General features: G+C 47.1%; 1 protein-coding gene across 9 annotated transcripts in view; it reads left to right on the top strand.

The window, feature by feature from the left end:
• Positions 1-27,446, top strand: part of TMPO (thymopoietin) — a 134,510-nt gene that overhangs the window by 75,839 nt on the left and 31,225 nt on the right. For 4 of the 9 annotated variants that reach the window (XM_078677976.1, XM_078677974.1, XM_078677975.1 and 1 more), the window contains exons 4-7: positions 15,581-15,678; positions 26,524-26,631; positions 26,982-27,101; positions 27,205-27,297. In XM_078677976.1, coding sequence (XP_078534102.1) covers positions 15,581-15,678; positions 26,524-26,631; positions 26,982-27,101; positions 27,205-27,297 — 419 coding nt within the window. The remainder of the gene's footprint in view (positions 1-15,580; positions 15,679-26,523; positions 26,632-26,981; positions 27,102-27,204; positions 27,298-27,446) is intronic. The other 5 variants (XM_078677981.1, XM_078677980.1, XM_078677979.1 and 2 more) reach the window with 2 other exon arrangements.

The following is a 27,446-nucleotide window of genomic DNA, read 5'->3' as shown; positions in this document are numbered from 1 at the left end:
AGTGTTTGTTGCCGTCTGGCTCTTGTGATTCAAGCCGCTCACTGTTGGTCAGGACCTGCAAGGGGGGAAACCAGGACAGCTGGGTCACTCTCTATGCTAATGTCCCTCATCGGCTGGTCGTCTGCAATATCGTTTGAGTTCAAACTAGACTTCAACAAGCATTGGTTGCAGCAAGGGTCCGGTACCCTATGTATGGGTGCAGGAATTCTCAGTGGACCCGTGAACAGCAACTTCTTTAAACTGGACGTCGTGGTCAGTGCCTGCAGGCGATTAGCTCCTTTACTCCAAGGGAGATGCTTGACTAATTGCTGGTAACCCTCAAGGACACAGCATTCTTTAGTTCTTGTGGGGATTTACTCTCCAGTGGCCTCTTCTTCTTTGCAGTCAGTAGAATCTGAAGCTCTAGATTCAGGGAGCCCCCAAAATAGTACATTTAAGGGTGTGGGGGGGTGAAGAGTAGTAGCGAAAGGGCTGCCCACCCTTGGGGTTAGAATGCCCCCTTTATGACCACTTTCTGTGGGAGTAGCCCTGTCCCTGTTTCCTAAATTCTGCCATCACTAAGATTGTGGAATTTTCTTAGCGTATGGCACATCAGGCAGTTCCCCTTAGGGGTGTGGATAACCTGGGCGTACTCCACGCCTACTTCACATAATTTCCTGCCTTTCCTGGTGCCAAATGGGCCTCAGAGCAGTGGGTGGCATCTCCCAGATCTGGGGGATGCCGGGGCCACATATCAAAGGCTTTGAAGCCTCCAGACTTGGTATGCTGATTGCTAGCCATCCTATTTGGAGATGGTGTAAGCACCTCTACTAGGGTTGCCAGACTTACCAGGACGCTGGGGACTCTCTGCTGACGCTTTGCTCGCCGAGCCCCTTGCCACGCTGCTTTCTCTCCCGGGGCATAGTTCTATCGCAACGCTGCTCTGCTGCCCTGTTGCTGTCCCCCCTCCCCCCCCCCCCCCCCCCCCCCCCCCCCCCCCCCCGCCGCAAGCGCCGCACGTTACCAGGCGCAGCCGCAGAGCAGGGGGAACATAGCGCCACAACAACCAGGAGCCTTCAGCTGGCCACGCCCCCAAACGTGCCCGGAGGCGCTTGAAAAGGGCATCGCTCCTACTGGCGAGTGGGTTGCCAGACTTACCAGGACGCTGTGGACTCTCTGCTGACGCTTTGCTCGACGAGCCCCTTGCCACGCTGCTTTCTCTCCCGGGGCATAGTTCTATCGCCACGCTGCTCTGCTGCCCTGTTGCTGTCTCCCCACGAAGTAACACATTCTGATCCTTGCATGGAAGAATACGCAGATGACATTGGGGGGGAAACACCTACCAGCTATGTTAACCACGTGTGATGTTGTGGCGCTCGGCGGGGATGCTCTGGCAGCAGAAGATAACTTTGCTGCGGGGGGGGCAACCAGCCCATTCCTTTAATGTTCATGATATAGCACTGAGTGACCATTTTCCACTTTGTGTGTCTATCCTGTTGCCTACCCCATCACTATTGCCTAGTGCCAGGGTCGGTAACAGCTTAGTCGCCGATTTAGCAATTGGTAAGACTAATGGTTATACTTTGAAATGGGCTATGATAAACGAGGCAGAGATAATTAAAAAGTTGGTTGAAAAATGTTTTCCAGAAATAGTTACATGTTTAGAGACCGATTTACCACCTGAAACTTACCTTGCATCCTTTCTAGTTATTTCAAACGAAATTAAAAACTCCCTGACTAGGCAACTGAAGAATCAGAAGGAGGGAGGCTGGTTTGATTCCAGATGCACCAGGGCTTATACAGCCCTAAAAAAGGCGCTGCATAAAAAACCTAAATCTGCAGAGGACATCCGCAGACTGAGGAAAGATTACAAAACGGCCATTAGAGACAGGAGAAATACCCTGAGGACAGAAGCCTGGGAGGCTCTACATTTAGCTTCCAAAAGAAATGACAGCGCAAGCTTTTGGAAGACAGTGAGAACCCCTGTTCTTAGTGAGGAGGTGGGGCCAAAAATAGATATAGCAATACCTGAAACAGATTGGGTCAGTCACTTTTCGAGAGTATACGAGGGAGGAGAGCATGAAGGTGAAGAACATATGGGGTCTTTGATCCCCTCTCCTGACTACCCCTCCTGAACGACCTTTTTTGCAGCGTGAATCTTGGGATTCACGCTGCTGTGCATATTTCGCAATCTGGTGGTTGGGTCCGGAATCGTAGTCCTTTTTTTTTTTTTTTTTTTTTTTTTCTCTTTTTTTTTTTGTCGTAGCCCAGGTGGGCGTCGACGTCCCACCATTTGGTGTACCTTCGGTGACGTCGGCGTGCTTCCGGCGGAAGCTACCACCCTTGGGCGCCATCTTCAGATTCTTTTTTCCGCCGTTGGGTCTGGATCGTCGCGTGAAGCGCCAGAAGTTTTGGAGAAGGAAAGGAGAAAATACTGCAAATCTTCAACCAAGAAGACCTGAGAAGACCTGAGAAGATCGGGAGAAGAGGACCTTTAGAGAGGAGACGACGAAGAAAGGAGAAAATCTCAATCTTCGGCATACTTCGAGGAATGCACACACAGGGGGCCCCCTGAGCGCAGGGATGTTCAAGACGCCCTTTAAATTCTTCAAGAACTGCCACCACAAGTTCGCACAGAAGGACCAGCACCCAGTCTGCAACCTCTGCCTACCTATCGACCACGAGAGCAGAGATTGCAACGCCTGCTCCGTCTTCAAGCCGAAGACACTCCGAGTTCGAGAGACAGAGGACGGCTGATCACACGATGCAGGGCAAGGGCCTAGCCCCGACGCTTTATGAACTTGGCCGCTCCACAGACGACGAGGACAACATCGCCGAAGGCCCAGATGACTTCACGGTCGCTGAGACCGATAAGAAAACGCCTGAAAAGGTAGGAGAGTCTACGACCCCGAAAACTCCTACAGGGCCTCGAAAACCAGAGGCAGACTCTCGAAAGTCTGAGCCCAAAGCCTCGAAAGGAGCACCGGCGTCGAACAAATCGACGACCGAAGCTGCATCCTCCGAAAAAGAGCCCAGCGGATCCTCCTAGAAGGACTCCCGGCGGCAGAAGACCAGCGAAAAGCAAAGGTCATCGAAGCAAGCACCCGAAAGAGGGCCTTCGACTTCGACCTCGACTTCAACTTCGACGTAGAAAGAAAAGGAGCCAAAGAAAGCTTCGACGGCGCCGCCGAAAAGGGTGGCCGAAACGCTCGCCGACGAACAGGCCGCAGAGATGCAGAGAAAGCGGCTCGAGGCCGAAATGGAGAACATCCGTCAGAGAAGGAAGGATTTCGATGAAAAAATGAGAAGCTACAAGATCCCCTCGAAGCCGGCAACGACCGTCGCTGAGGTACAGGAGCCCGAGGAGTTCGACGTCGAAGAGCCGCCGAAAACCCCAGAACCTTTGGAGCACGAAGAGGAGGAAGACCTCTACTACACAGAAGGGGATTACGGGGAACAGCAGTCAAGCTACGGCTCAGATTCCTCGACGGCCCAAGACCAGGAATGGCAGGACATCGAGGCCGAAAACCCGGAGGAGGCGGTGGAAACACCCCTCGAGGCCTTCACCACCGGATGACATTGGGGCATACAGTGAGGTGGTAAGAAAGGCGGCAGCAGCCTATGGGGTTAAGATGGAAGAGGAGAAGCCAGAAGCAGACTTCCTGCTCGAGACATTGCTCCCCATACAGACAAGAAGCCAGTTCCTGCCCATGCTCAAGAGTATCACAGGCCAGGGGAAGGAAGCCTTCAAGGACCCGGAACAATACCGTGAGAGGTCATCACACCTGTGGAAGAGGGGAAGAGCATCTCCAATTCCTGCCTGAAGACAGCATTGGATGGGGCAGAAACATCCAGCAGACTGATGGCTATAGGCATCACAGAAAGAAGGCAAGCCTGGCTCAGGATCTCGGGATTCAAGGCTGAGGTTCAGAACAACATCCTGAACACACCCTTCAACGGTGAAACACTGTTCGGAGCCCCAGTTGATGATAAGCTCACCCAACTGAAGAAAGACAACGAGACGGCAAGGTCCATGGGGGCCCTGCAGTTCAGAGGGATGAGAAGGGGCACTCCTACACGGAGGCAGAACGGCAGAGGTGGAAATCAGCGAGGAGATTCTCACCAAAGTTTCCACCAGGGGCAACAGAGTGACAACCAGGGCCACCAGGGCCAGCAGAGGCAAGGCTGGAACTACCAAAGCAGGGGCCAGTCCTTTCGGTCAAGAGGAAATGGACGAGGCCAAAGGAGAGGCGGTGAACAACCACCCTCTAAGTGACTTCAGACGAGAGAAGGTGCACCACCACCCAAACCCTCCGGGGGAGGAGCACGGGAAAACAAAGAGGAGAGGGCTACACGGACAACACACAAAGGAACATGTAACACCGGTAGGAGGAAGATTAAGATTTTTTCTCCAGGAGTGGAGCAAAATAACAGACAAGTGGATACTCAATATCATACAGTACGGATACTGCATAGAATTAGAAAAGAGGCCACCAAACAGAAAACCAAAGAGAAGACAGCACTCTGGAAAAGAGCTGCAACTACTGCAAGAGGAAGCCCAAGAACTGCTCCTCAAAGCGGCCATCGAACGAGTTCCTTTCAAAGAACGGAACAAGGGAGTGTACTCAAACTACTTCCTAGTGCCAAAAGTGGACGAAAGTCTAAGACCCATCCTGGACCTACGGTTCCTGAACAAATACGTAAAAATTCAAAATGACGTCCCTACAAGAGGTCATCCCACAAATAAAAGCAGGGGACTTCCTGTCTACAATAGACCTCAAAGATGCGTACCTGCACATCCCCATGAACAGGCAGCACAAGCACATGCTAAGGTTCACAGTAAACCAGGATCACTACCAATTCACGACCCTGGCGTTCGGCCTAAAGTCCGCACCAAGGGTGTTCACCAAATGCCTCGCAGCAGTGGCCGCACATCTAAGAAGAATGGGGATACACGTGTACCCCTACCTCGACGACTGGCTGGTAAAGGCAAGCTGTTACAGGACATGCAAAGAACATGCAGAACAGGTGACAAGAACACTAACAAACCTGGGGTTCTCCATACACTGGGGAAAATGCTCGATGGAACCAGAGCAGGTGAAGATCTTCCTGGGAGCCCAGATCGACACCGTCCAATGCAGAGTCCTACCGAGCGAGAAGAGAACGCTCAGTCTGTTGAGGAAGAAACGTCACTACCAGAAGGGGCGAGCTCTGACAGTGAGGACTGTGAGCAAGATCTTGGGGATGATGGCATCATGCATACACCTGGTCCCCAATGTACGCCTGCAAATGAGACCACACCAAGAGTGGCTGCAACAATGGTCACAAGCTACAGGAAGTTGGGAGGATCTAGTGGTTGTAACGCACAGGGTGCAGGAAGAGCTAAGGTGGTGGACCAAGGAGAGAATAACGGAAGGGAAACCTCTAACACCACCGAACCCAACAGTGACCATCACCACAGACGCATCCCAGAAGGGGTGGGGCGCACACATGGACAGGCTCAGAGTGAGGGGTCTCTGGAGCCCTACAGATGCAGTCAGGCACATCAACTACCTGGAACTGAAAACTGTGTTGCTAGCCCTCAAGGCCTTTCAGAGACACCTGTACAACCAGAAGGTGCTAATACAAACAGACACCACCACAACGATGTTTTATATAAACAAACAGGGGGGAACTCAATCGTTCCCTCTGTCAAACTTGGCACAGGAGATCTGGAAATGGGCTATACCACTAAAAATAGACTTGCTAGCCATACACCTGCCAGGGAAGGACAATGTAGAAGCGGATTGGCTCAGCAGGCAGACTTCAGCGTCCCACGAGTGGGAACTCAACAGTCAGGAAACAGAGTCTATTCAGGAAATGGGGCACCCCAACAATAGACCTATTTGCAACACACCGGAATGCAAAATGCCAATACTTTGCATCCAGGCAACCAGAGGCACACTGTCCCAGGGGAATGCCCTATGGATAAGCTGGTCAAAAACATTTGCCTACGCTTTTCCCCTGATACCACTGATCCCCAGGGTTCTCAACAAATGCATGAAGACCAACATGACGCTCATCCTTGTGGCACCACAATGGCCCAGACAGACCTGGTTCTCTCAGATAATGGAGATGGCGCAGGGGCCACCCCACAAGTTCTCAAAAAGAAGAGACCTACTCTCCATGGAAAACGGAGAAGTTCTACACCCAGAGCCAGAGAGCCTCAACCTCTCAGCCTGGCTCCTGAGGACTTAGAATTCGCACACCTAAAACTACCAGAGAGCACCCTGCGGGTGCTGCGAGAAGCAAGAAGGCCCAGCACACGCAAGTGCTATGGGGAAAAATGGAAAAGATTCACTCAATGGTGTTGCAAGAAACAGCTCCAAAGGAAACTGACCAAGGAATCCACGGTGCTAAGGTACCTCACGCACCTAATTAAAGCTAAACTAAGCTCCTCCTCGCTGAGGGTGCACCTGGCAGCGATTGTGGCATACACAAGAGGAGAAACAGGGAGAAGCTTCTTCACATCCCAAGTCGTAAAAAGATTCCTGGAAGGAGCTAAAAGAATAGCGCCGCCTAAAAGAATGCCGCCACCGGCCTGGAACTTGAATGTGGTACTGACGGAGCTCATGAAAGCACCTTTCGAACCCATCCATAAAGCATCACTGCAAATGTTGACAATGAAGACGGCTTTTCTGGTAGCAATCACCTCGCTACGAAGGGTGAGTGAGCTACAGGCTCTCACACTGCAGGAACCCTACATCCAGATACACAGTGACGGGGTCGTGATGAGAACTGACCCTCACTTCATGCCAAAGGTGGTGTCAAGGTTCCACATGAATCAGAGTATTCAGATCCCTAGCTCCTCACCCTAGACGCAAGAAGGGCTGTGATGCACTACATTTAAAGAACGAAGGAACACAGGAAGACTAAACAGTTCTTCGTGTCCTTCGCAAACAGTTACATGTGCAAACCAGTAACTAAAAACACCATAGCTAGATGGATCGCACAGACCATTCCATTCTGCCACAAACAAGCTGGCCAGGAGCTAACAGGAGGGGCACAGGCCCACTCCACCAGGAAGAAAGGAGCAACAATTGCCTTTCTGGCCAACACACCAATTCAGGACATATGCCTGGCGGCAACATGGGCTTCAGTGCACACTTTCACTAAGCACTATTGCGTGGATGTACAGATGAACAAAGAAGCACAAGTAGGGCAAAAAGTGCTTCAACATATTTTCAACAACCAACGCTCATCTTCCACCCAACCGCCACAAAAGTAACGAAAACCGCTACAAAATCTATGCACAGCATAGTGAATCCAGAAAGATTCACGCTGCAAAACGAATAGTTTCTTACCTGTCGGTGTAGTTTTGCAGCTTGAAGATCTTTCTGGATTCACTAGCGAACCCACCCGCCTCCGCCAGAAAGATGAGGCTGGAAAAGAGGGTGGAAACAGATGGAAAAGAAAGCAAGTTGGAACAATTACATGATACGAGGAAATACTATAGTTGAAAAACGGTTAACAAACATAGCCATGGATTCACTACAAAGACAAAAGAAAAAGAGACAGAAAAAAGAATCCGAAGATGACGCCCAAGGGTGGTAGCTTCCGCCGGAAGCACGCCGACGTCACCGAAGGTACACCAAATGGTGGGACGTCGACGCCCACCTGGGCTACGACAAAAAAAAAAAAGAGAAAAAAGACTACGATTCCGGACCCAACCACCAGATTGCGGAATATGCACTATGCACAGCATAGTGAATCCAGAAAGATCTTCAAGCTGCAAAACTACACCGACAGGTAAACTATTCGTTCTTTACTCTCGAGGAGGTTGAAAAGGCCCTGAGTAGAAGTAAGGGCGATAAGGCGCCTGGCACAGACGGCGTTCCCATAGATCTACTTAAAAGTATCCCATCTCTGTGGGCGCCCCTTCTGGTCCAGGTGCTCAATGCCAGTTGTGCTACCGACTTCCTCCCCACTTGGGTGGAATCTGTCATTGTCCCGATTTATAAAAAAGGAAATAGACAGGATCCAGCCTGCTATAGGCCCATTTCTCTACTGGGCTCCTTTACTAAAATAGCGGGTAGAGTCATTCTGGACCGACTCTTGGACTGGACGGAGGCAAACTCCGTTCTGTCCATCTTCAGTATGGTTTTCGTTCTGGCCTGGGGACTGTAGAACAGGGACTGAACTTGATGATGCTGGTCGGGAAATACACGAGGGCCAAACAAGGTAACTTGTTTCTGGCCTTCGTGGATCTCTCGGCCGCGTTTGATTGTGTGGTGCATTCTAAACTGTGGATGATATTGGAAAAATTAGGGGTTGATTTAAACATTATTAACTTAAACTTTTTTACAGCAACGCGTCGACCCGCGTTCGCTATGGCCTTAAGGGAGAGTGCACAGACCAAATACCAATCAGGAGTGGGGTCAGACAGGGTTGCGTCCTGGCCCCCTTCCTTTTTAATTTGTACATAAATGGATTGGAAGAAGCCCTATGCAAAGACAGCTTGGATCCCCCATTTGTAGGTGGTCACCCAACACCAGCACTTTTGTACGCTGACGACGCTGTACTCATGTCACGTACTCAAGTGGGTCTACAGCGGGTGGCTGACAGCTTTTCCCGCTTCATGAATGAGTTAGGCCTGAAAGTCAATACTTCTAAGACTTTCACTATGTATTGTGGCAGACAAATTAAATCTAAGAGGCCAATTTTTATAGCGGGACAGAAGCTCGAATTCGCTAAACATTTTTCTTATTTGGGGATACTTTTTGCCCAAAATGAGACCTGGTCCCAAGCTGTCTCTGCGAAAAAACTTGAGCTCACTAGATCAACCGCTGCTCTTAAAATCTTTTCTAGAAAATTAGGGACCAGACCCCCTGTAGAACTGATAAAAATATACAAAGCCAAATGTGTAGCAGGTGCCACCTACGGTAGCGGGGTCTGGGGTTTTGCAAATTCATTACCTATTCAGGTTCCTGAAAATTCCTTTTTAAAGTATATATTGGCACTCCCCAAAAGCTCCTCCAATTTTAACTGTCACTCTGAATTGGGCCTCTGTTACATCTCAGATCTGATCAAAGTAGAGCCAGTGCTGTTATGGCACAGACTCTGGACTCAAGAGGCAACACACTTAAACAGAGCTGTTCTAACAGACATTTTGAAATTGGAAGGTGCTACTAAAATACCTTGGGTGAAGTATGTTTTTAACTTTTTGAAAGATATTGGGAGAGAGGAATATTTCTCGAACCCCTTGGATATTTCAGAAATCTCACGAAAAGATTTGAAAAAGGAGTGTTTAGCCCTCTTAGAATCTCACCGGGTTGCTGTGGAGGTTTTAAAACCTTCTGTTCAGCAGCACCAATTGGTTTTATCAACTTTTAAGATTCAGCCCTATTTAATCTATGTAAATAACAAATATGAGCGTTTTTTACTTTCACGCTTTAGATTCAATATCTTCCACAGATTGGTCAGTTTTCCTATGATTAACAACTGGACGCACGATCTACTATGTTGTCCCTGTGATAATGTCTCCCCCCAGAGTACCATTCATGTATTTTTATTCTGTAAACTGTATCACGAAATGAGGAAAATTGTCCTATTGCCATTCTTAAGAGTTTTAGGATTTCGTCACTGCCGTGCGGCGATGATTAGTATGCAAGCGTTAGATAATCATGTATCTGTAGCGACAACAGCTTTGTACCTAAGGAATGTGATGATTATCAGGAAACGTATGACTACATAACTGCACTTTACAAATGTTTCTATAATTGTAATTGCACTTTAAAAATTTAATTGTCTTGTTTACGAATCCAATGAATTACTGTATTTTATATTCTCTTTTTAAATTGTAAATTTGTAATTTACTTGTACTTTTATGATTGCACACAACAATCGAATAAAGATATTTTGAATTGAATACTAGAGTTACCAGGCAAAAAATGGGGGTGACAATGTTAACAAGCATTTACAATGCAATGGTTTTGCCTTTGTTAAAGTTAGAGCTATTGGCATTGCTCTCGACACTCTGAAGCTCCACTCTGAAGCTCCACTCTGCACTCTGAAGCTCCACTCTGCACTCTGAAGCTCCACTCTGCACTCTGAAGCTCCACTCTGCACTCTGAAGCTCCACTCTGCACTCTGAAGCTCCACTCTGCACTCTGAAGCTCCACTCTGCACTCTGAAGCTCCACTCTGCACTCTGAAGCTGCACTCTGAAGCTCCACTCTGCACTCTGAAGCTCCACTCTGCACTCTGAAGCTGCACTCTGAAGCTCCACTCTGCACTCTGAAGCTGCACTCTGAAGCTCCACTCTGAAGCTCCACTCTGAAGCTCCACTCTGAAGCTCCACTCTGAAGCTCCACTCTGAAGCTCCACTCTGAAGCTCCACTCTGAAGCTCCACTCTGAAGCTCCACTCTGAAGCTCCACTCTGCACTCTGAAGCTCCACTCTGCACTCTGAAGCTCCACTCTGCACTCTGAAGCTCCACTCTGCACTCTGAAGCTCCACTCTGCACTCTGAAGCTCCACTCTGCACTCTGAAGCTCCACTCTGCACTCTGAAGCTCCACTCTGCACTCTGAAGCTCCACTCTGCACTCTGAAGCTCCACTCTGCACTCTGAAGCTCCACTCTGAAGCTCCACTCTGAAGCTCCACTCTGAAGCTCCACTCTGAAGCTCCACTCTGAAGCTCCACTCTGAAGCTCCACTCTGAAGCTCCACTCTGAAGCTCCACTCTGAAGCTCCACTCTGAAGCTCCACTCTGCACTCTGAAGCTCCACTCTGAAGCTCCACTCTGAAGCTCCACTCTGAAGCTCCACTCTGAAGCTCCACTCTGAAGCTCCACTCTGAAGCTCCACTCTGAAGCTCCACTCTGAAGCTCCACTCTGAAGCTCCACTCTGAAGCTCCACTCTGAAGCTCCACTCTGAAGCTCCACTCTGAAGCTCCACTCTGAAGCTCCACTCTGAAGCTCCACTCTGAAGCTCCACTCTGAAGCTCCACTCTGAAGCTCCACTCTGAAGCTCCACTCTGAAGCTCCACTCTGAAGCTCCACTCTGAAGCTCCACTCTGCACTCTGAAGCTCCACTCTGCACTCTGAAGCTCCACTCTGCACTCTGAAGCTCCACTCTGAAGCTCCACTCTGAAGCTCCACTCTGAAGCTCCACTCTGAAGCTCCACTCTGAAGCTCCACTCTGAAGCTCCACTCTGAAGCTCCACTCTGAAGCTCCACTCTGAAGCTCCACTCTGAAGCTCCACTCTGAAGCTCCACTCTGAAGCTCCACTCTGAAGCTCCACTCTGAAGCTCCACTCTGAAGCTCCACTCTGAAGCTGCACTCTGCACTCTGATGCTCCACTCTGCACTCTGATGCTCCACTCTGAAGCTCCACTCTGAAGCTCCACTCTGAAGCTCCACTCTGATGCTCCACTCTGAAGCTCCACTCTGAAGCTCCACTCTGAAGCTCCACTCTGAAGCTCCACTCTGAAGCTCCACTCTGAAGCTCCACTCTGAAGCTCCACTCTGCACTCTGAAGCTCCACTCTGCACTCTGAAGCTCCACTCTGCACTCTGAAGCTCCACTCTGCACTCTGAAGCTCCACTCTGCACTCTGAAGCTCCACTCTGCACTCTGAAGCTCCACTCTGCACTCTGAAGCTCCACTCTGCACTCTGAAGCTCCACTCTGCACTCTGAAGCTCCACTCTGCACTCTGAATCTGCACTCTGCAGCTCCACTCTGAATCTGCAGCTCCACTCTGCACTCTGAAGCTCCACTCTGAAGCTCCACTCTGAAGCTCCACTCTGAAGCTCCACTCTGAAGCTCCACTCTGAAGCTCCACTCTGAAGCTCCACTCTGAAGCTCCACTCTGAAGCTCCACTCTGAAGCTCCACTCTGAAGCTCCACTCTGAAGCTCCACTCTGAAGCTCCACTCTGAAGCTCCACTCTGAAGCTCCACTCTGAAGCTCCACTCTGAAGCTCCACTCTGAAGCTCCACTCTGAAGCTCCACTCTGAAGCTCCACTCTGAAGCTCCACTCTGAAGCTCCACTCTGAAGCTCCACTCTGAAGCTCCACTCTGAAGCTCCACTCTGAAGCTCCACTCTGAAGCTCCACTCTGAAGCTCCACTCTGAAGCTCCACTCTGAAGCTCCACTCTGAAGCTCCACTCTGAATCTGCACTCTGAATCTGCACTCTGAAGCTCCACTCTGAATCTGCACTCTGAAGCTCCACTCTGAATCTGCACTCTGAAGCTCCACTCTGCACTCTGAAGCTCCACTCTGAAGCTCCACTCTGAAGCTCCACTCTGAAGCTCCACTCTGAAGCTCCACTCTGAAGCTCCACTCTGAAGCTCCACTCTGAAGCTCCACTCTGAAGCTCCACTCTGAAGCTCCACTCTGAAGCTCCACTCTGAAGCTCCACTCTGAAGCTCCACTCTGAAGCTCCACTCTGAAGCTCCACTCTGAAGCTCCACTCTGCACTCTGAAGCTCCACTCTGAAGCTCCACTCTGCACTCTGAAGCTCCACTCTGAAGCTCCACTCTGCACTCTGAAGCTCCACTCTGCACTCTGAAGCTCCACTCTGCACTCTGAAGCTCCACTCTGCACTCTGAAGCTCCACTCTGCACTCTGAAGCTCCACTCTGCACTCTGAAGCTCCACTCTGCACTCTGAAGCTCCACTCTGCACTCTGAAGCTCCACTCTGCACTCTGAAGCTCCACTCTGCACTCTGAAGCTCCACTCTGCACTCTGAAGCTCCACTCTGAAGCTCCACTCTGAAGCTCCACTCTGAAGCTCCACTCTGAAGCTCCACTCTGAAGCTCCACTCTGAAGCTGCACTCTGAAGCTGCACTCTGAAGCTCCACTCTGAAGCTCCACTCTGAAGCTCCACTCTGAAGCTCCACTCTGAAGCTCCACTCTGAAGCTCCACTCTGAAGCTCCACTCTGAAGCTCCACTCTGAAGCTCCACTCTGAAGCTCCACTCTGAAGCTCCACTCTGAAGCTCCACTCTGAAGCTCCACTCTGAAGCTTCACTCTGAAGCTCCACTCTGCACTCTGAAGCTCCACTCTGCACTCTGAAGCTCCACTCTGAAGCTCCACTCTGCACTCTGAAGCTCCACTCTGCACTCTGAAGCTCCACTCTGCACTCTGAAGCTCCACTCTGCACTCTGAAGCTCCACTCTGAAGCTCCACTCTGAAGCTCCACTCTGAAGCTCCACTCTGAAGCTCCACTCTGAAGCTCCACTCTGAAGCTCCACTCTGAAGCTCCACTCTGAAGCTCCACTCTGAAGCTCCACTCTGAAGCTCCACTCTGAAGCTCCACTCTGAAGCTCCACTCTGAAGCTCCACTCTGAAGCTCCACTCTGAAGCTCCACTCTGAAGCTCCACTCTGCACTCTGAAGCTCCACTCTGAAGCTCCACTCTGCACTCTGAAGCTCCACTCTGAAGCTCCACTCTGCACTCTGAAGCTCCACTCTGAAGCTCCACTCTGCACTCTGAAGCTCCACTCTGAATCTGCACTCTGAAGCTCCACTCTGCACTCTGAAGCTCCACTCTGAATCTGCACTCTGAAGCTCCACTCTGCACTCTGAAGCTCCACTCTGAATCTGCACTCTGAAGCTCCACTCTGCACTCTGAAGCTCCACTCTGAAGCTCCACTCTGCACTCTGAAGCTCCACTCTGAAGCTCCACTCTGCACTCTGAAGCTCCACTCTGCACTCTGAAGCTCCACTCTGAAGCTCCACTCTGCACTCTGAAGCTCCACTCTGAAGCTCCACTCTGCACTCTGAAGCTCCACTCTGAAGCTCCACTCTGAAGCTCCACTCTGAAGCTCCACTCTGAAGCTCCACTCTGAAGCTCCACTCTGAAGCTCCACTCTGAAGCTCCACTCTGAAGCTCCACTCTGAAGCTCCACTCTGAAGCTCCACTCTGAAGCTCCACTCTGAAGCTCCACTCTGACTCTGCACTCTGAAGCTCCACTCTGCACTCTGAAGCTCCACTCTGCACTCTGAAGCTCCACTCTGAAGCTCCACTCTGAAGCTCCACTCTGAAGCTCCACTCTGAAGCTCCACTCTGAAGCTCCACTCTGAAGCTCCACTCTGAAGCTCCACTCTGAAGCTCCACTCTGCACTCTGAAGCTCCACTCTGCACTCTGAAGCTCCACTCTGCACTCTGAAGCTCCACTCTGAAGCTCCACTCTGAAGCTCCACTCTGAAGCTCCACTCTGAAGCTCCACTCTGAAGCTCCACTCTGAAGCTCCACTCTGAAGCTCCACTCTGAAGCTCCACTCTGAAGCTCCACTCTGAAGCTCCACTCTGCACTCTGAAGCTCCACTCTGCACTCTGAAGCTCCACTCTGCACTCTGAAGCTCCACTCTGAAGCTCCACTCTGCACTCTGAAGCTCCACTCTGAAGCTCCACTCTGAAGCTCCACTCTGCACTCTGAAGCTCCACTCTGAAGCTCCACTCTGCACTCTGAAGCTCCACTCTGCACTCTGAAGCTCCACTCTGCACTCTGAAGCTCCACTCTGCACTCTGAAGCTCCACTCTGCACTCTGAAGCTCCACTCTGAAGCTCCACTCTGCACTCTGAAGCTCCACTCTGCACTCTGAAGCTCCACTCTGAAGCTCCACTCTGCACTCTGAAGCTCCACTCTGAATCTGCACTCTGAAGCTCCACTCTGCACTCTGAAGCTCCACTCTGAATCTGCACTCTGAAGCTCCACTCTGCACTCTGAAGCTCCACTCTGAATCTGCACTCTGAAGCTCCACTCTGCACTCTGAAGCTCCACTCTGAATCTGCACTCTGAAGCTCCACTCTGAAGCTGCACTCTGAAGCTGCACTCTGAAGCTCCACTCTGAAGCTCCACTCTGAAGCTCCACTCTGAAGCTCCACTCTGAAGCTCCACTCTGAAGCTCCACTCTGAAGCTCCACTCTGAAGCTCCACTCTGAAGCTCCACTCTGAAGCTCCACTCTGAAGCTCCACTCTGAAGCTCCACTCTGAAGCTCCACTCTGCACTCTGAAGCTCCACTGAAGCTACACACCGCGCAGGGCAGCTCTGGATGCTGATGCGAGAGGCCAGCTGGGAGGCGCGCTGCTCGTCTTCCTGCTCGTGCTGACTCGGAGAGAAAACTTGTTTTCATTGGGAGAGCGGCCTTCAAAGACCCGGTCACTGCGCCTCTCCGAGTGTTTAGCTTGGGATAAAATGGGCGCAGTGTTGTGGTGATGACAGTAGAGCAAGGGAGGTGCCGGCAATGCCGGAACAGACTCGGGGGCGTTCCCGGCGTCGCGTGACGTCGGCAAAAGGCAAAGAATGTCAGGAACGCCCCCGTGTCTGGTCCGGCATTGACGGACAGGCCCCTCGTCCAATGGCAAGGCTCCGTTTACGGAGCCAGCCAATCAATGACGAGGGCCGACCCAAAGCACCCTACAGTTCTCAACAGGATTTCGCCTGCGCGAAAAGCTGCGCAGAGCGCAGCTTTCGCTAGGCAAAACCTAAAAAGGGGCACTTTCCTACAGTTCAACTCAATACATCATTAATTTATATAGAATACGTAACTCCAAGATTTGTACAAAAAAAATACATTGATTATGTGTTTTTTTCTTGTTTTCTTTTTTTTTCCCAGATCCTGAGATTATACTAAAATTTGAGAAGAGGGAACCTTTGAAGGGAAGGCAAAAAGCTCAAGTAAACCTCAAGCATATTAGAGTTGAACAGAATCAGGTATTTAAAATGTCATAGCTTTTGAAATGCCCAGTGAAATTCTGTAGAGACATCTGAAGGCCGCTGTATATTCTCTGCAATATATAGGTAAACTGTTATGGAAAACTGTGTGTGCGTATTTATGTGTGTGTGTATTTATGTGTGTGTATGTATATGTATATAAATCCTTCTGGCGGTCGCCAGTAGGTAGTTAGTTAGGACCATGTTTCTATTAAAGCGTTTAGCCAATAACTTTGGCATCGTTTGATGAATCTTCGTGAAATTTTCAAAACTAATGGCCCACTCCGGTCAGCTGATTCGTAAAGCGGGGGCTGAGAAAAAAGGGGGGGGGTCCCAAAACTCGTTTCCCCCTGTTAATTTCCATAGGAAAAATTGGAACAGGCTACAGCCCGAACTGCTGAACGAAATTACACCAAATTTGGCAACAAAGTAGCTCTTGGTTCAGAAAGCGACCTTTTTTTGAAATGGTGTTAATCGTTCAGTAGTTCCTGGGAAATTAAAAAAAGAAAACTTTCGATATCTGAGCACCGAGGAGTTGCGACACAGCACGAGCTTCACTTTGATTAGCTGTCAAACCAGGAAGTGGTAGCGGGCATCTTGTGTTTCGGTAACTAAGCCACAAGCAAGAGTGCAAAAAGGTTGAAAAACAAGAAAAGTGGGCAGGGTAGAAACACTCTGGCCCCTAGGCCTGCCCAGGGGGTCCCAGGTCTAAAAAAAAAATATATATATATATATATATTTTCTCTTTTTTTTTTTTTTTTTTTTGCCGAATTCACACTGGATGTGCGAATCCAGAGAAGGACCCCCTCTCCTGTTTTCTAGAAGTCCCCAAGTGGGCCAGGTCCTAGAGGCAATCACCAATTAATGTGCGGGGGTTCCCGCAGCCCCGGGGACCACCACCTCCCCGGAGCTTAGTTAATTGAACGCGTTTGCAGAGTGGTGTAAAAAGGGGGCGTGCCCTCTGACCACTTCTGCAATCCAGCTGTATGGCGCTTACTGGAGGTACCTGGTGGGCTAGTTTGCCCCCAGGGACCCACCGTATTCAAGGGGACTTAATCTCCCAACTTAGAACATGCCAGGGTGTGGGTTTGAAAAGTAGTGGAGAAAGGGGGCATGGCCTGTGTCCACCTCTCAGCAATACCACTGTGTGGGGCTTACTGGAGATACGCGTTAGGCTAGTTGGCCCCTAGAGGGCCCCCAGCAGCGAAGGGGTCTTCAATCCGCATCCAAGAATGCGACAGGGAGCGTGTTAGCAGAGTAGTGGGCAAAGGGGTCGTGGCCTGTTATGAGAAATTAAAATCCTGCTGTGTGGTACTTATTGGAGGTAATAGGAGGGGTGGTTGGTCCCTAAGGATGTCCTTGGTTGGGCCAATTACCCCTCTTGTTTGTTCCAGTAAGTCCCACACACTAGAATTGCTCAGTCGTCTTCGGAGACCATGCCCCTTTTTGCCACCACTATGGAAATGTGCCTCTTGGCAGACTAGAGGATGAGGGATTAAGTCCACTTTACTCCGGAAGGACTTTGGGGTCCAAGAACCCCTTCTGGTACCTCCTGTAAATGCTACGCTGCGGAATTCGCTGCGGAGGCCGAGCACCCTTTCTTCACCACTCTGCAAACGCGACTACTAGTTAAAGAAGTGTTTACAATGTAATAGGTTTCGCATTTGCTAGAGTTAGAGCTATTGGCATTGTAAATTAAAATGTTATTTTACTAATGTTTTGTGAAGGGGATGTACGTTGTGAGTAGTGGAATTATGTGGTATGTTGTGCAGTGAAATTGTGTGGATAGAAAATATGGTATTTAGTGTGTAGGAATTATGTAGAGTGGGATTATGTGTTTTGGAGAGTAATTATGTGGTATTGTAGTCTGTGTTGTGGAGTGGTAACCTCGGGTTTAGTCTTCCTCGTTTCCATAGAAGCTCAACTATAAACTTAGTGAGACAAAAACAGAATCACTGAGGAGCACTTGTGGTCCTAGTCAGAGGTATGCGCAGGGCCACTTGAATCATACGACTGTTTGGCTGCACCGAGTTTAGCACAATTATACATTTTCCGCATCAGCCACATAATCCATCATCTGCTCCCTAATCTGCAGATTAGTAAAAAAAGCCTGGTTTCTTACTCAAACGTTACAAAAAATGTAGCGACTAGTGTTACAGCGTGTTAGAAGGCCCTTTGCAAACCTAGAATGGTCACCTGTTATTGCTAAATGTGGGTGTTCAATTGGTACTAATGGTGTGCAAGCTGCTCTTGCTGTTTTCAGCGCCTCTCTTGCATCTTTCTGCATTTCTGTTGCTTCTTTCTGCATTCTTCTTCCCTCTTTCTGCACCTCTTGCCTTTTTTCTGTATCACTCTAGTCTTTTTGCACTGGGTGCTCCCCACCACACCTCCAACCGTGCTGCCGTTGGTCCACCTCACATCCCTTCCTCATTACTCTCTGTATCAACAGTTGGAGGTACCGCATCCTCAGGCCTGTTGCGTGTCATGCCTGGTTCAAAGTTCTCCCACCCTCTAACTCACCCCTCAGTAGTTAAGGCAAGCTGTCCTAGGATCCCTTAGGAATGCCGCCCGAGCGCAGCTTATCCTCTGGATAGCGAGGCCTATAAAAAGATGGCTGATGTGACTGCACTAAAGGCCTTACTAGATTGCTGCTGTCTCCCGGTGTAAAAGTAGCCTTGTGGGCTTTCCCCTTTCTGCCGCTGCCTTTAACAGTGCAGTTGCCAGCCTCTGTGGTCATCTAGCCTGCCGGCTCTTTAGCACCCCCACCTTTTGGAATATTTAGCCTAAAGAAGTCCTACATGTGTACCTGCTATGATTTTTTAACCACCAAATTTACTGCGATTTTCTTTCCGTTGCATTGCTTTCCTCCTCGTCTACTTGTGTAGACACAGAATACATGTTCGGCTATAATGGTGATACTACAAAAAAGAAAAAAACCTGTATCCAATGTTTATTACTATTTTATTAAGCATTTGTTGTCTATTGAGGGGTTTCAAAATGATTATTATTCGAGATCTTGCTGCTCTATTTGTTCACTACCAATATGTAAAGTCTTCAATCAGGGGCCAATGGAATTACGTGGCAGGAGAGGACTAAATGTGGTAGAGTGGACTAAATTATGCGCCAAGAAAAAGGCATACAGCACATTTTGTTGAAACCTTACTCGATATTTTTTGTTTTTTCATATAAACACGGTTTAGGTCAAAGTTTCACCTCATTAGTACCACTTTACCATTCAAAAACTAATAGGCAACGGGAGGCAATGGTTTTTTTTTCTGTGTTTAGCGCTCTTTAACCGCTTTGCCGTGGGCCTTCACCCAGAAAAAAGGCTGCAAATGCATCTGTAGCAAAGAATCTAGTGCACTGTAGACTGTTCTACGGAAGAGGGATTTCTGCCTTCTAAATATATACTAGATCTGAAGGCAGCTCAGACTCTGGAACAGAAATTGTCTGATTGCTGGCAAGAACGCCCAGTGGATATGTATTTCAATGCTAGGATTGTAACTGCCTGGCTTTGTGCAAAATCAAATTGTTACATACATTGGTAGTAAACAAATGGAGCAGCAAGATCTCGAACAATAATCACATTTTGGAACCCCACATTTACAACTATACAAGCCTTGGTAAATGCATTAGTTTTCAACTGGATGATAAGCTGTTTTTGTTGTAATTTGTAGCTTGCAGAGTAGTTGTACAATATAAGCTACAGAAATGCTGTTAAAAAGTTATGTCTAATTTAAGTACAAAGGCATTATATCGTACTGTTACTACTGGTATAGTGCGGGTAAGTAATAGCAACATTTTGAAAAATTAAATGAGTGAGGTAAATAGAAATGATGTCATAGCACTATTGTGTTTAGAAGCGCTGTGCAGACGAAACCTAAAGAGGTGCTCAGTGCTTAAGTGTTCACACAGTGATCAGTAACTTATAAATATAACGTATATAATGAGCAGTCCAACAAAGAGTAAACAAGCTACCAGACTGCACATACATTCGTTTAGAGGTCAGCCAAAGTCGGAAAATGGGCAAGGTCGGAAAAAAGAGAGATGGTAGATTAAGAGAAACAATTAGCACTTGTAGAGACAGCTCTAAAAAGTGGGCAGGTGGCCAATGGTGTGAAAGAAAACTTAGTAGCAAGGTTCGAGGATCTACAGTTGAAGTTTAGGCTCTAAACCAAAGAAATTATGCTTCAAAAGTGGGAGGCAAGTAAAATGAGTGATTTTGACCAGTGCGAGAACTGTGGTAAACTACTCGCCATGAGTAGTCGATAGATCTCGTAATTATATCGGCAAGATTATGGATGGTAACAAAATTGTGGAAGAAAAGAGGGATATTGAGCAAGCTTTTGTTTAATTCTTTCAAGGCCTACATAATGAGGAGTTAACGGTTGAGGGTGATGTCGTAGATCAGTGGCTCTGCGAGAAACAATTACCAAAGTTGAACTCAGCTAGCCAAAAAATACTTACTCAAAATATAGATGGAAGTGAAATACTTGCAGTTTTAAATAAAGAAAAGGGAAAGCCGCAGGACCCTTGGCAATCCCAATAGTGGTCTGTACATTGATATCTTATGAAATTATCCCGATCTGGCTGAGATTGTTTAATGAGAAATTCCCCTTTGCCGTATTCATGGAGTGAGGCTGTTAATCACCCTTATTTTGAAGCCCGGGAAGGACCCAGCTCCGTGTCAGTTGTAAATGTGGGACACTCAGTTTGTGTCTCTTCATTAATTGAATGCCGACTTCGATTGTGTTCCAAATTGCTAATTGTTTTTCCACATTGCTAATTGTTTTCCCACATTGAATCCTTGTTGCTTATGTACTCCAGATTGTGAACAGTTGTGTGTACAAGCTTTTATAGTATCCCAGTTAGAATATTGTAGCCGTCTGGATCTGAGCTTTAAGTCCCTTACCAGATTGCAGGTCCTTCAGAACCAAGCAGCCAGAATGAGGGCTTGTGCCACTGCCATGCTTCATCTGTCTTTTTTTTTTTTAAATCATTCTTTTATGTATAATCCACCACTCTGTATGCAAAGCTTCTCCAATCTCATTCAAAGGATGACTAAATAGACTCAAGCCAGGTTCAGAGGAAAGCTCGAAACATATCTGTTCCTTCAATAATTTAGGGGCGCTTGTAGCATAGTTGGAGTCATGTAGCTTTTCACTCACTACAGCCCGGGGACACGCCGGTGTGCGTAACCAGGCGCATTATAAGCATTCCTATTATTATTATTATTTTATTATTAAGCTAAATCTCTTTCCACGAATAATGCTGCTTTAAATATTCCTTGTTTTCACAAAAGGTGTTTTGTCTAGGATGTTTTCTGTACATGCCTGTCACGAATGTAATATTTTATGGTACAGTCAACTGATAACTAACTGGGTACAGTTCAGAAATGCTCATAAACATGTCTCTGACGATATTTTCAGCTTATTTTTGACCCAGTACGTCATTGTCATTATGTTGCAGTTGAGAGCCAAGAGATCTCCTCGGTTATAGTGCACTTAATAAATAAAATAAAAACATAACGCAATTAATGAGTACCATTAAGTGTTAGCAAGACCTAAATCTAAGGACACCCCATCAAATGTCTCCCTCCAAAGGAGCCTTTTCTTAACTAGTACTTCAACTTGATTGGGTCTGATTCAGAGATTTTGACCAACCAATACTAGACACGCACCCTGCTGAAAATTGGAGGAATGGCAAATGGAAACAGATTGTTTTTTTTCACCATAAATCAACACACAGCCTGACCTTGGGCCCTGACTGTTAAACCTGCTTTTTGAGATGTTGGGCCCTTTCCCTTATAAGAATTCTAAAAGGGGAAATGGCTATTTTTAGAGGTTCGCTGATTTTTATGTTGATCCATCAGGTGTCTGTTGATTTTTCTCTTTCCTTTTACTGGTAAATAGATATGCTCTTCAAAGTTCTATATTTCTTCACTGGCTTGATTATGCTATTATACAACACCATGAACATTTTCCCTTGAAACAGTCTTTGTGGTCGACATAGCTATCAACAGTGAACTAAAGCACCCTTAGTGAAATATTTTATTACTGGATCAGTCTGGAGCCCTGTCACAGTTCGTCTAAACTTTTTCCATTTTTTCTTTCTACCCTCATCATTGTAGACCATTTTCATACACAGCCCATCACATTTCTAAAATGTATACTAACAATGATTTGCACCATTGACCTGGATACTCGCCCATACCAGATCTTGTGTGAAAGTGAATTTTGCACAGAGTAGCATAGTTGATTGTTCTGTCTAGTTACCTGATTTAAACCTCTCCTATAATGTTTGTCTTGATGTCAATGGAACCTGGCAATTCCCTATATTTCTCTGCAAAAAAAAACTTTGCTGACAATTACTCCCCTAAGATTTAGCCTAATCTTTGCTTCAAGTGCTATCAACACCCCCCCGCATCCCAACCTCATGGTGTAGGCGTTCTCTAGCTAATGTTTCCCTTGTATATAACTTGTTTGGGCTTTTACCACGCTGTTAATTTTTAGGGGAGGCCTCTTGTGAGCACTCCAAGCTTCTCTGTGTGGGTCTGACTCTTCACCCCTCTCCCCACGCATTAGGTTGGTCTGACTCTTCACCCCTCTCCCCACGCATTAGGTTGGTTGTTGCCTGTGTCATTTAATTTTCGTAGAGTGCAAATGGCAAAAGGCGGGCGCATGTACTACCTTTTTAGCAAAGGTTCACTTACACAACGTTCCGCTTGTGGGAGCGAGCTGCATTCCTTACCACCGCAATGCATGCTGGGTCATGTCCAGATGATATTGACAAGTCCAACATTGCAAATGTACGAGCCTTTCCAAGTGCAACAAGAGCAAATTAATCCACGGTTGCCAGGCTGAAGTGCTGTGATTCCCCAGACACCAGCGATGCCATGTTACTTAGCACACTGTCTAATAAAGGGTACCTCCCAGCCTTGTATTCCCCATTTACCTGTGTGTCTAACGAGAGGGGTCACCGGCGGAGGAGCGCCTTGTTTGTTTGCTTTCCGCTTACGTCGCCAATGGGTGAATTTCACCATTATCATTTCCACTGACTTCCCGGCAGCCCATTAATATCCAGAGGTGCCGGCCACACGCTGGCACGCACCACAGGGATGGCACGGTGCACTTTTACTTTGGAAATTGTGTATTCTCTTTTTTAGTAATTAACACACAGAATCCTTGAGATTAAAGAACAAGGGTGAATCTTCAGCAGGCCGTAATGGCATGACAAAACGACAGGTAGACTTAAAAACCACAGCAGCATTTATTTTAGAACAGCCAGTTCTGTGAAAATACCCACCCACGCTGAATATGAAAGCATATGGCGATTCACTTAGGACACCCTCCAACAAATGAAGATTGGTTTGTAATAAAACATAACACAGGACGTCACAAAAACATATTCTAGCAGACATCCAGCAGAGAGACCAGCCAGTTCTAAGCAGATAAAGCCAATCAAGTGTGGGCAAAGCTGCCCAAAACCATGCCAGAAGGTTGTTTGGGTTTAGTCCAGTGCTAAATTTGTGTAGGGCTGGTGGGCTCAGATGGCGGGCAGCAACACTCTTCGTTGAAGGCATGAGGCTCATGTTTTTCATTGTCACTTTGACCCAGGGCAAAAGAGAGACCAGCAGAAAAGGGAGGAATAGAAAGGTAAACACAGAACAAATGTGGGAAGCGGGCATGACATGGACCTGCAGGAATGATAGAAGGCGACTGGAAGTATAGGAAAATAAGATGATAGGTGATATCAAAATCAAACCGCTTTGATCTTCAGCAAACTTGGCATTAGGCCGGGACCGCGGTGGGCTCCCATCAGGAAAAGTTTAGGCCCCTCAGCTTATTTTTATTTATTTTTACAAACCCATCATTAGCTCCCTACAGTGAAACCATTAGCGCAGTGCACAAAAGAGCTCCTAAAGAGTCTGGAAATAGGGCTCTGCATCAGGAATGCGCTGTTCGTGGCTTCCGTATGGGCGGTCCCTGGCAAGGACCTCAGGTTACAACTCATGCTGTTAGTGCCTTGATAAACCTCCTCGCCCGTCAGCGTGTGTTTACTGCTGTCCCTTCCCAATCTGTGGTGTCTCACGGCAGTGAAAGAGCTGCGTGGAACACCTGTAGTGTCTTTCTTAATAGTGCCCCTGTCAGCCCTCCTTCCAGAGTTCAAGCCGCTAAGCTGATGATTACTGTTTACTAGTGATTAGAATCGCCCATACTGTAGTAGGGGATCTCTGTGTATAGTCCTAATCTAGTGAATAGTCCCGCCCATGTGCGTGGACCCCGGCGCAATTAAAAAATAATCTCTTAAGCTGTCTTTTTTGCAGTCCTGCATAGACACTTAAGAGAAAATTAAGACATATAATGCAGCCTAACATCTACAAGGCTACAATGGCCACCACTTCATCTAGACCGTGAAAAGGATAGCCTACCATGTCCGGTTTAACACTATTTACCAAGTTTTCCTCGCAGGGAAAACTCCCCTTCAGCAAAATCCTTGAAAGGATAGAGAGGAAGGGTTGGACAGACAAGCCCCCGTAGGCTGCCATTATGTGTCTTAAAAAGGGATACTGTGCTTTTAAGGAACTCTCCAGAGACCCTCGGCATCCCAAGATGCACAGCCAAAGTCCTTTTACTTTCAGTTCTTTTTTCCGGCTCCTGCTAGCATGACCCTGGAGTATTGAGCTCTCCCTTTTTGGGAGTTTTTTCAATTTTTTGGCACTTTTCAAGTGTTTGGAGTGTTTCACTCGATGTCTGACTGCTTATTCTTCCTTTTTCCTGAGGTTTTTGGCCAGTTTTGGCCACTCTCGTCGAATATGCCTGCCTTGTTAGACAATGCCCTGAGTGTTCCAGGTAGAAGGCTAAATCGGACGCTCACAGAGTGTGTATCCTTGGTCTACCATCCTCTCATGTCCCTGAGGACTGAGATTTGCGGATCCTTCTCCAAGAGGACCCTGAGGGACAGAGAGAAGATCCGTCTCCAAGGCCTCCAAGGCTTTTGCTTGTGCTTTTTCTGTTGTAGATGTAACTAACACACCAGGTGTCTAGGAAGAGAATTAACAGACGTCAGAAATTTATATCCTTTGCTGTTATATAGCGTTGTTCACGTTTGTTTATTGACAGTTTTTTCTTTGCCACATTACTCACACCTATGCAGTAGCATTATTTTTGAGAACAGAGGCCCGGAAGAAAGCCTGGGTCCCCTTTTTCCCATTAGACTGAAACATGTTGGCCCCCTTGCAGATATTTGGTTAAACTTCTATGTTATTGCGCTGTTCTTATTTTTAACAGGAAGAGACCTTCCCCATAAAAATTTTTCTCTATCCTATTTTAATTCACCACTTTCTTGTTTTCTTGCACTGCACTAGATCCCATCTGATCAATATCACATGGTCCAACAGTGATTGCGGGTCACGACCCTTATCCATCACAGGGTACGATCTTTGTCTCAATGATCCAGAGACACACGACCCTAAGGATGACCAAATGATAACATTGATCATTACAAGTCTTTGATGGGAATCCTACATAAGGTTCCATTGATCTAAAATCACTGGTGGGCCCACACTTGAGGTTTTTCGTGTTCTGTCAGAATTTTTTAGTCTTAACTTCTACCAGATGTACTGTGCTAGACGTCGGTGTAAACAGGAATTTCCATGATATTTTCCCACATAGACCCCTAGGTTTTCCTGTTGTTTATACACAGATCCCCTACTACAGACGGAGTAGTTTCTTACCTGCAACTCCAGTTCTGTAGTAGGGGTATCTGTTATAGTCATAAGCGCCCCCCCCGTGGATAAAATGGTACTGTACTGTATGCTACAGGCCTTGCTTTATACACCTTCAAAAAGAACTGAAAGTAAAAGGACTTTGGCTGTGCATCCTGGGATACCGAGGGTCTCTGGAGAGTTCCTTAAAGGCACAGTATCCGTTTTCAAGACACACAATGGCAGCCTATGGGGGCTTGTCTGTCCAACCCTTCCTCTCTATCATTTCAAGGATTTTGGTGAAGGGGAGTTTTCCCTGTGAGGAAAACTTGGTAAATAGTGTTAAACCGGACATGGTAGGCTATCCTTTTCATGGTCTAGATGAAGTGGTGGCCTTTGTAGCCTTGTATATGTTAAGCTGCATTATTTGTCTTAATTTTCTCTTAAGTGTCTATGCAGGACTGCAAAGGAGACAGTTTAATAGATTATTTTTGATTGCTCTAGGGTCCACGCACATGGGTGGGACTATTCACTAGATTATGACTATAACAGGTACCCCTACTACAGAACTGGAGTTACAGGTAAGAAACTACTCCATCTCCAATGCATCTTGGCTCATTTCATATCGATTTTAAATAAAGTGTGCTATTATTCGAAAATGTTGTTTGGACATGCTAAAGGGGGATAATCTGCTGCATGGCTAAAGTTATAAGGTCCCAAAGGTGAGACCTATTTGGCTACGCCAATGCTTGTTCGATCTGGGGAAACGTACAGCCTACATAAAGTAAAACCCTTCTCCCCCTGATATCCATGGAAAATGCTTGCTCCTTATTTAAAGAAGTTGGGGGGGAAAGTACTAGGTAAGACTTTTGTTACATTTCTACTGCTCGGTGCTAATCTCATATTATACTGTAAAAGCTGCCACTACAAAAGGGCACTTTAAATACAAAAAAGTTGGATTTTTTTTTCCTGTGTACATGCCAATGAAATTTTTTTGAGCATTGTATGCAGACTGTCCTGGTAAGGAATTGTGTATGAAAGAAAGGTATTCAACTAATGTTTGTGCAGTACTGCAAATTAAAATGTAGGCTAGAAGACTGATATAGCACAGTTAAAATGAAGTATAATTTTGTATTTAGACCTCTGAAGACATGACTGAAATACCAGAGCAGAATCTCAAACGGATTAACAGGCCTCCTATTAAGGCATTTTCCTCAGAAGATGATGAATTGGACAGAGCTAATAGTGTAATCTATCGCATGTTACCTTTATTTTCTCACAGCTTTTCTATTCTTGCAATTGAAATTTGGCGCTAGTTGGTTAAGGTTTTCATATGGGGTGATGGACTTAACCCTGCCTTTTGATATGGCTTTAAACTGCCTTTGCATACTTTAACACAATGTGGCTTTAGTGGTTTCTGTAATGTCACAAATACTGGCTCCTGTTGTTGTATAACCTAATTAATGCACTGCTTTAATTAAGGGCCCAGTGTTTTTAAAGACTTGACCAGGAATGCATGCTAGATTTGAACTAGATGGTGTCTGTTTATTTTTTCACTAAGCGGTTACTCATGCTTATATGTTCGATGCTTAAATAGACCTTTTCTGGGGAAGCAGTGACTGAGGCTAGTTGGACGAGCAGCTCTACCAAAATTGGACTTCTGCCGACAATTGCTAGGGACACTGCACCAGTATCGAGAAGAACATCAAGAAAAAGGGTGACACGCGGCTTAATTAATTTGAGAATTTATTATTTGGTGAAGAGGGATTAGTAGCACTTATGTCTGTTTTTTTCTTCTTTTTGTTCATAAAAAATGACAGGTCGAAGCAGCTGAACAGTCTTTTGATGAAGCAATCATTTCAGGGAGTATTCCCATAACTGAAACACTAAGGTCTTCAAGCAACCAGACAGTTGTAACTATATATATATTTTTATTTTATATATATCCATGTCTTCTATTTGTCACTGGAAGGCTTAGAAACAACTTGGTGCAGGTTGAGGTAACGAAATCAACAAAGGGCCTGTCGTAATGAGTTTGCCTGGCGTAATATTTTTTCTGCGC

Source organism: Lissotriton helveticus, chromosome 1_1 (genome assembly GCF_964261635.1).
Source record: "Lissotriton helveticus chromosome 1_1, aLisHel1.1, whole genome shotgun sequence".
In the NCBI taxonomy this organism is placed as follows: Eukaryota; Metazoa; Chordata; class Amphibia; order Caudata; family Salamandridae; genus Lissotriton; species Lissotriton helveticus.
Note: the sequence above shows the minus strand (reverse complement) of the source record. Positions and strands in the feature narration are given on the sequence as shown.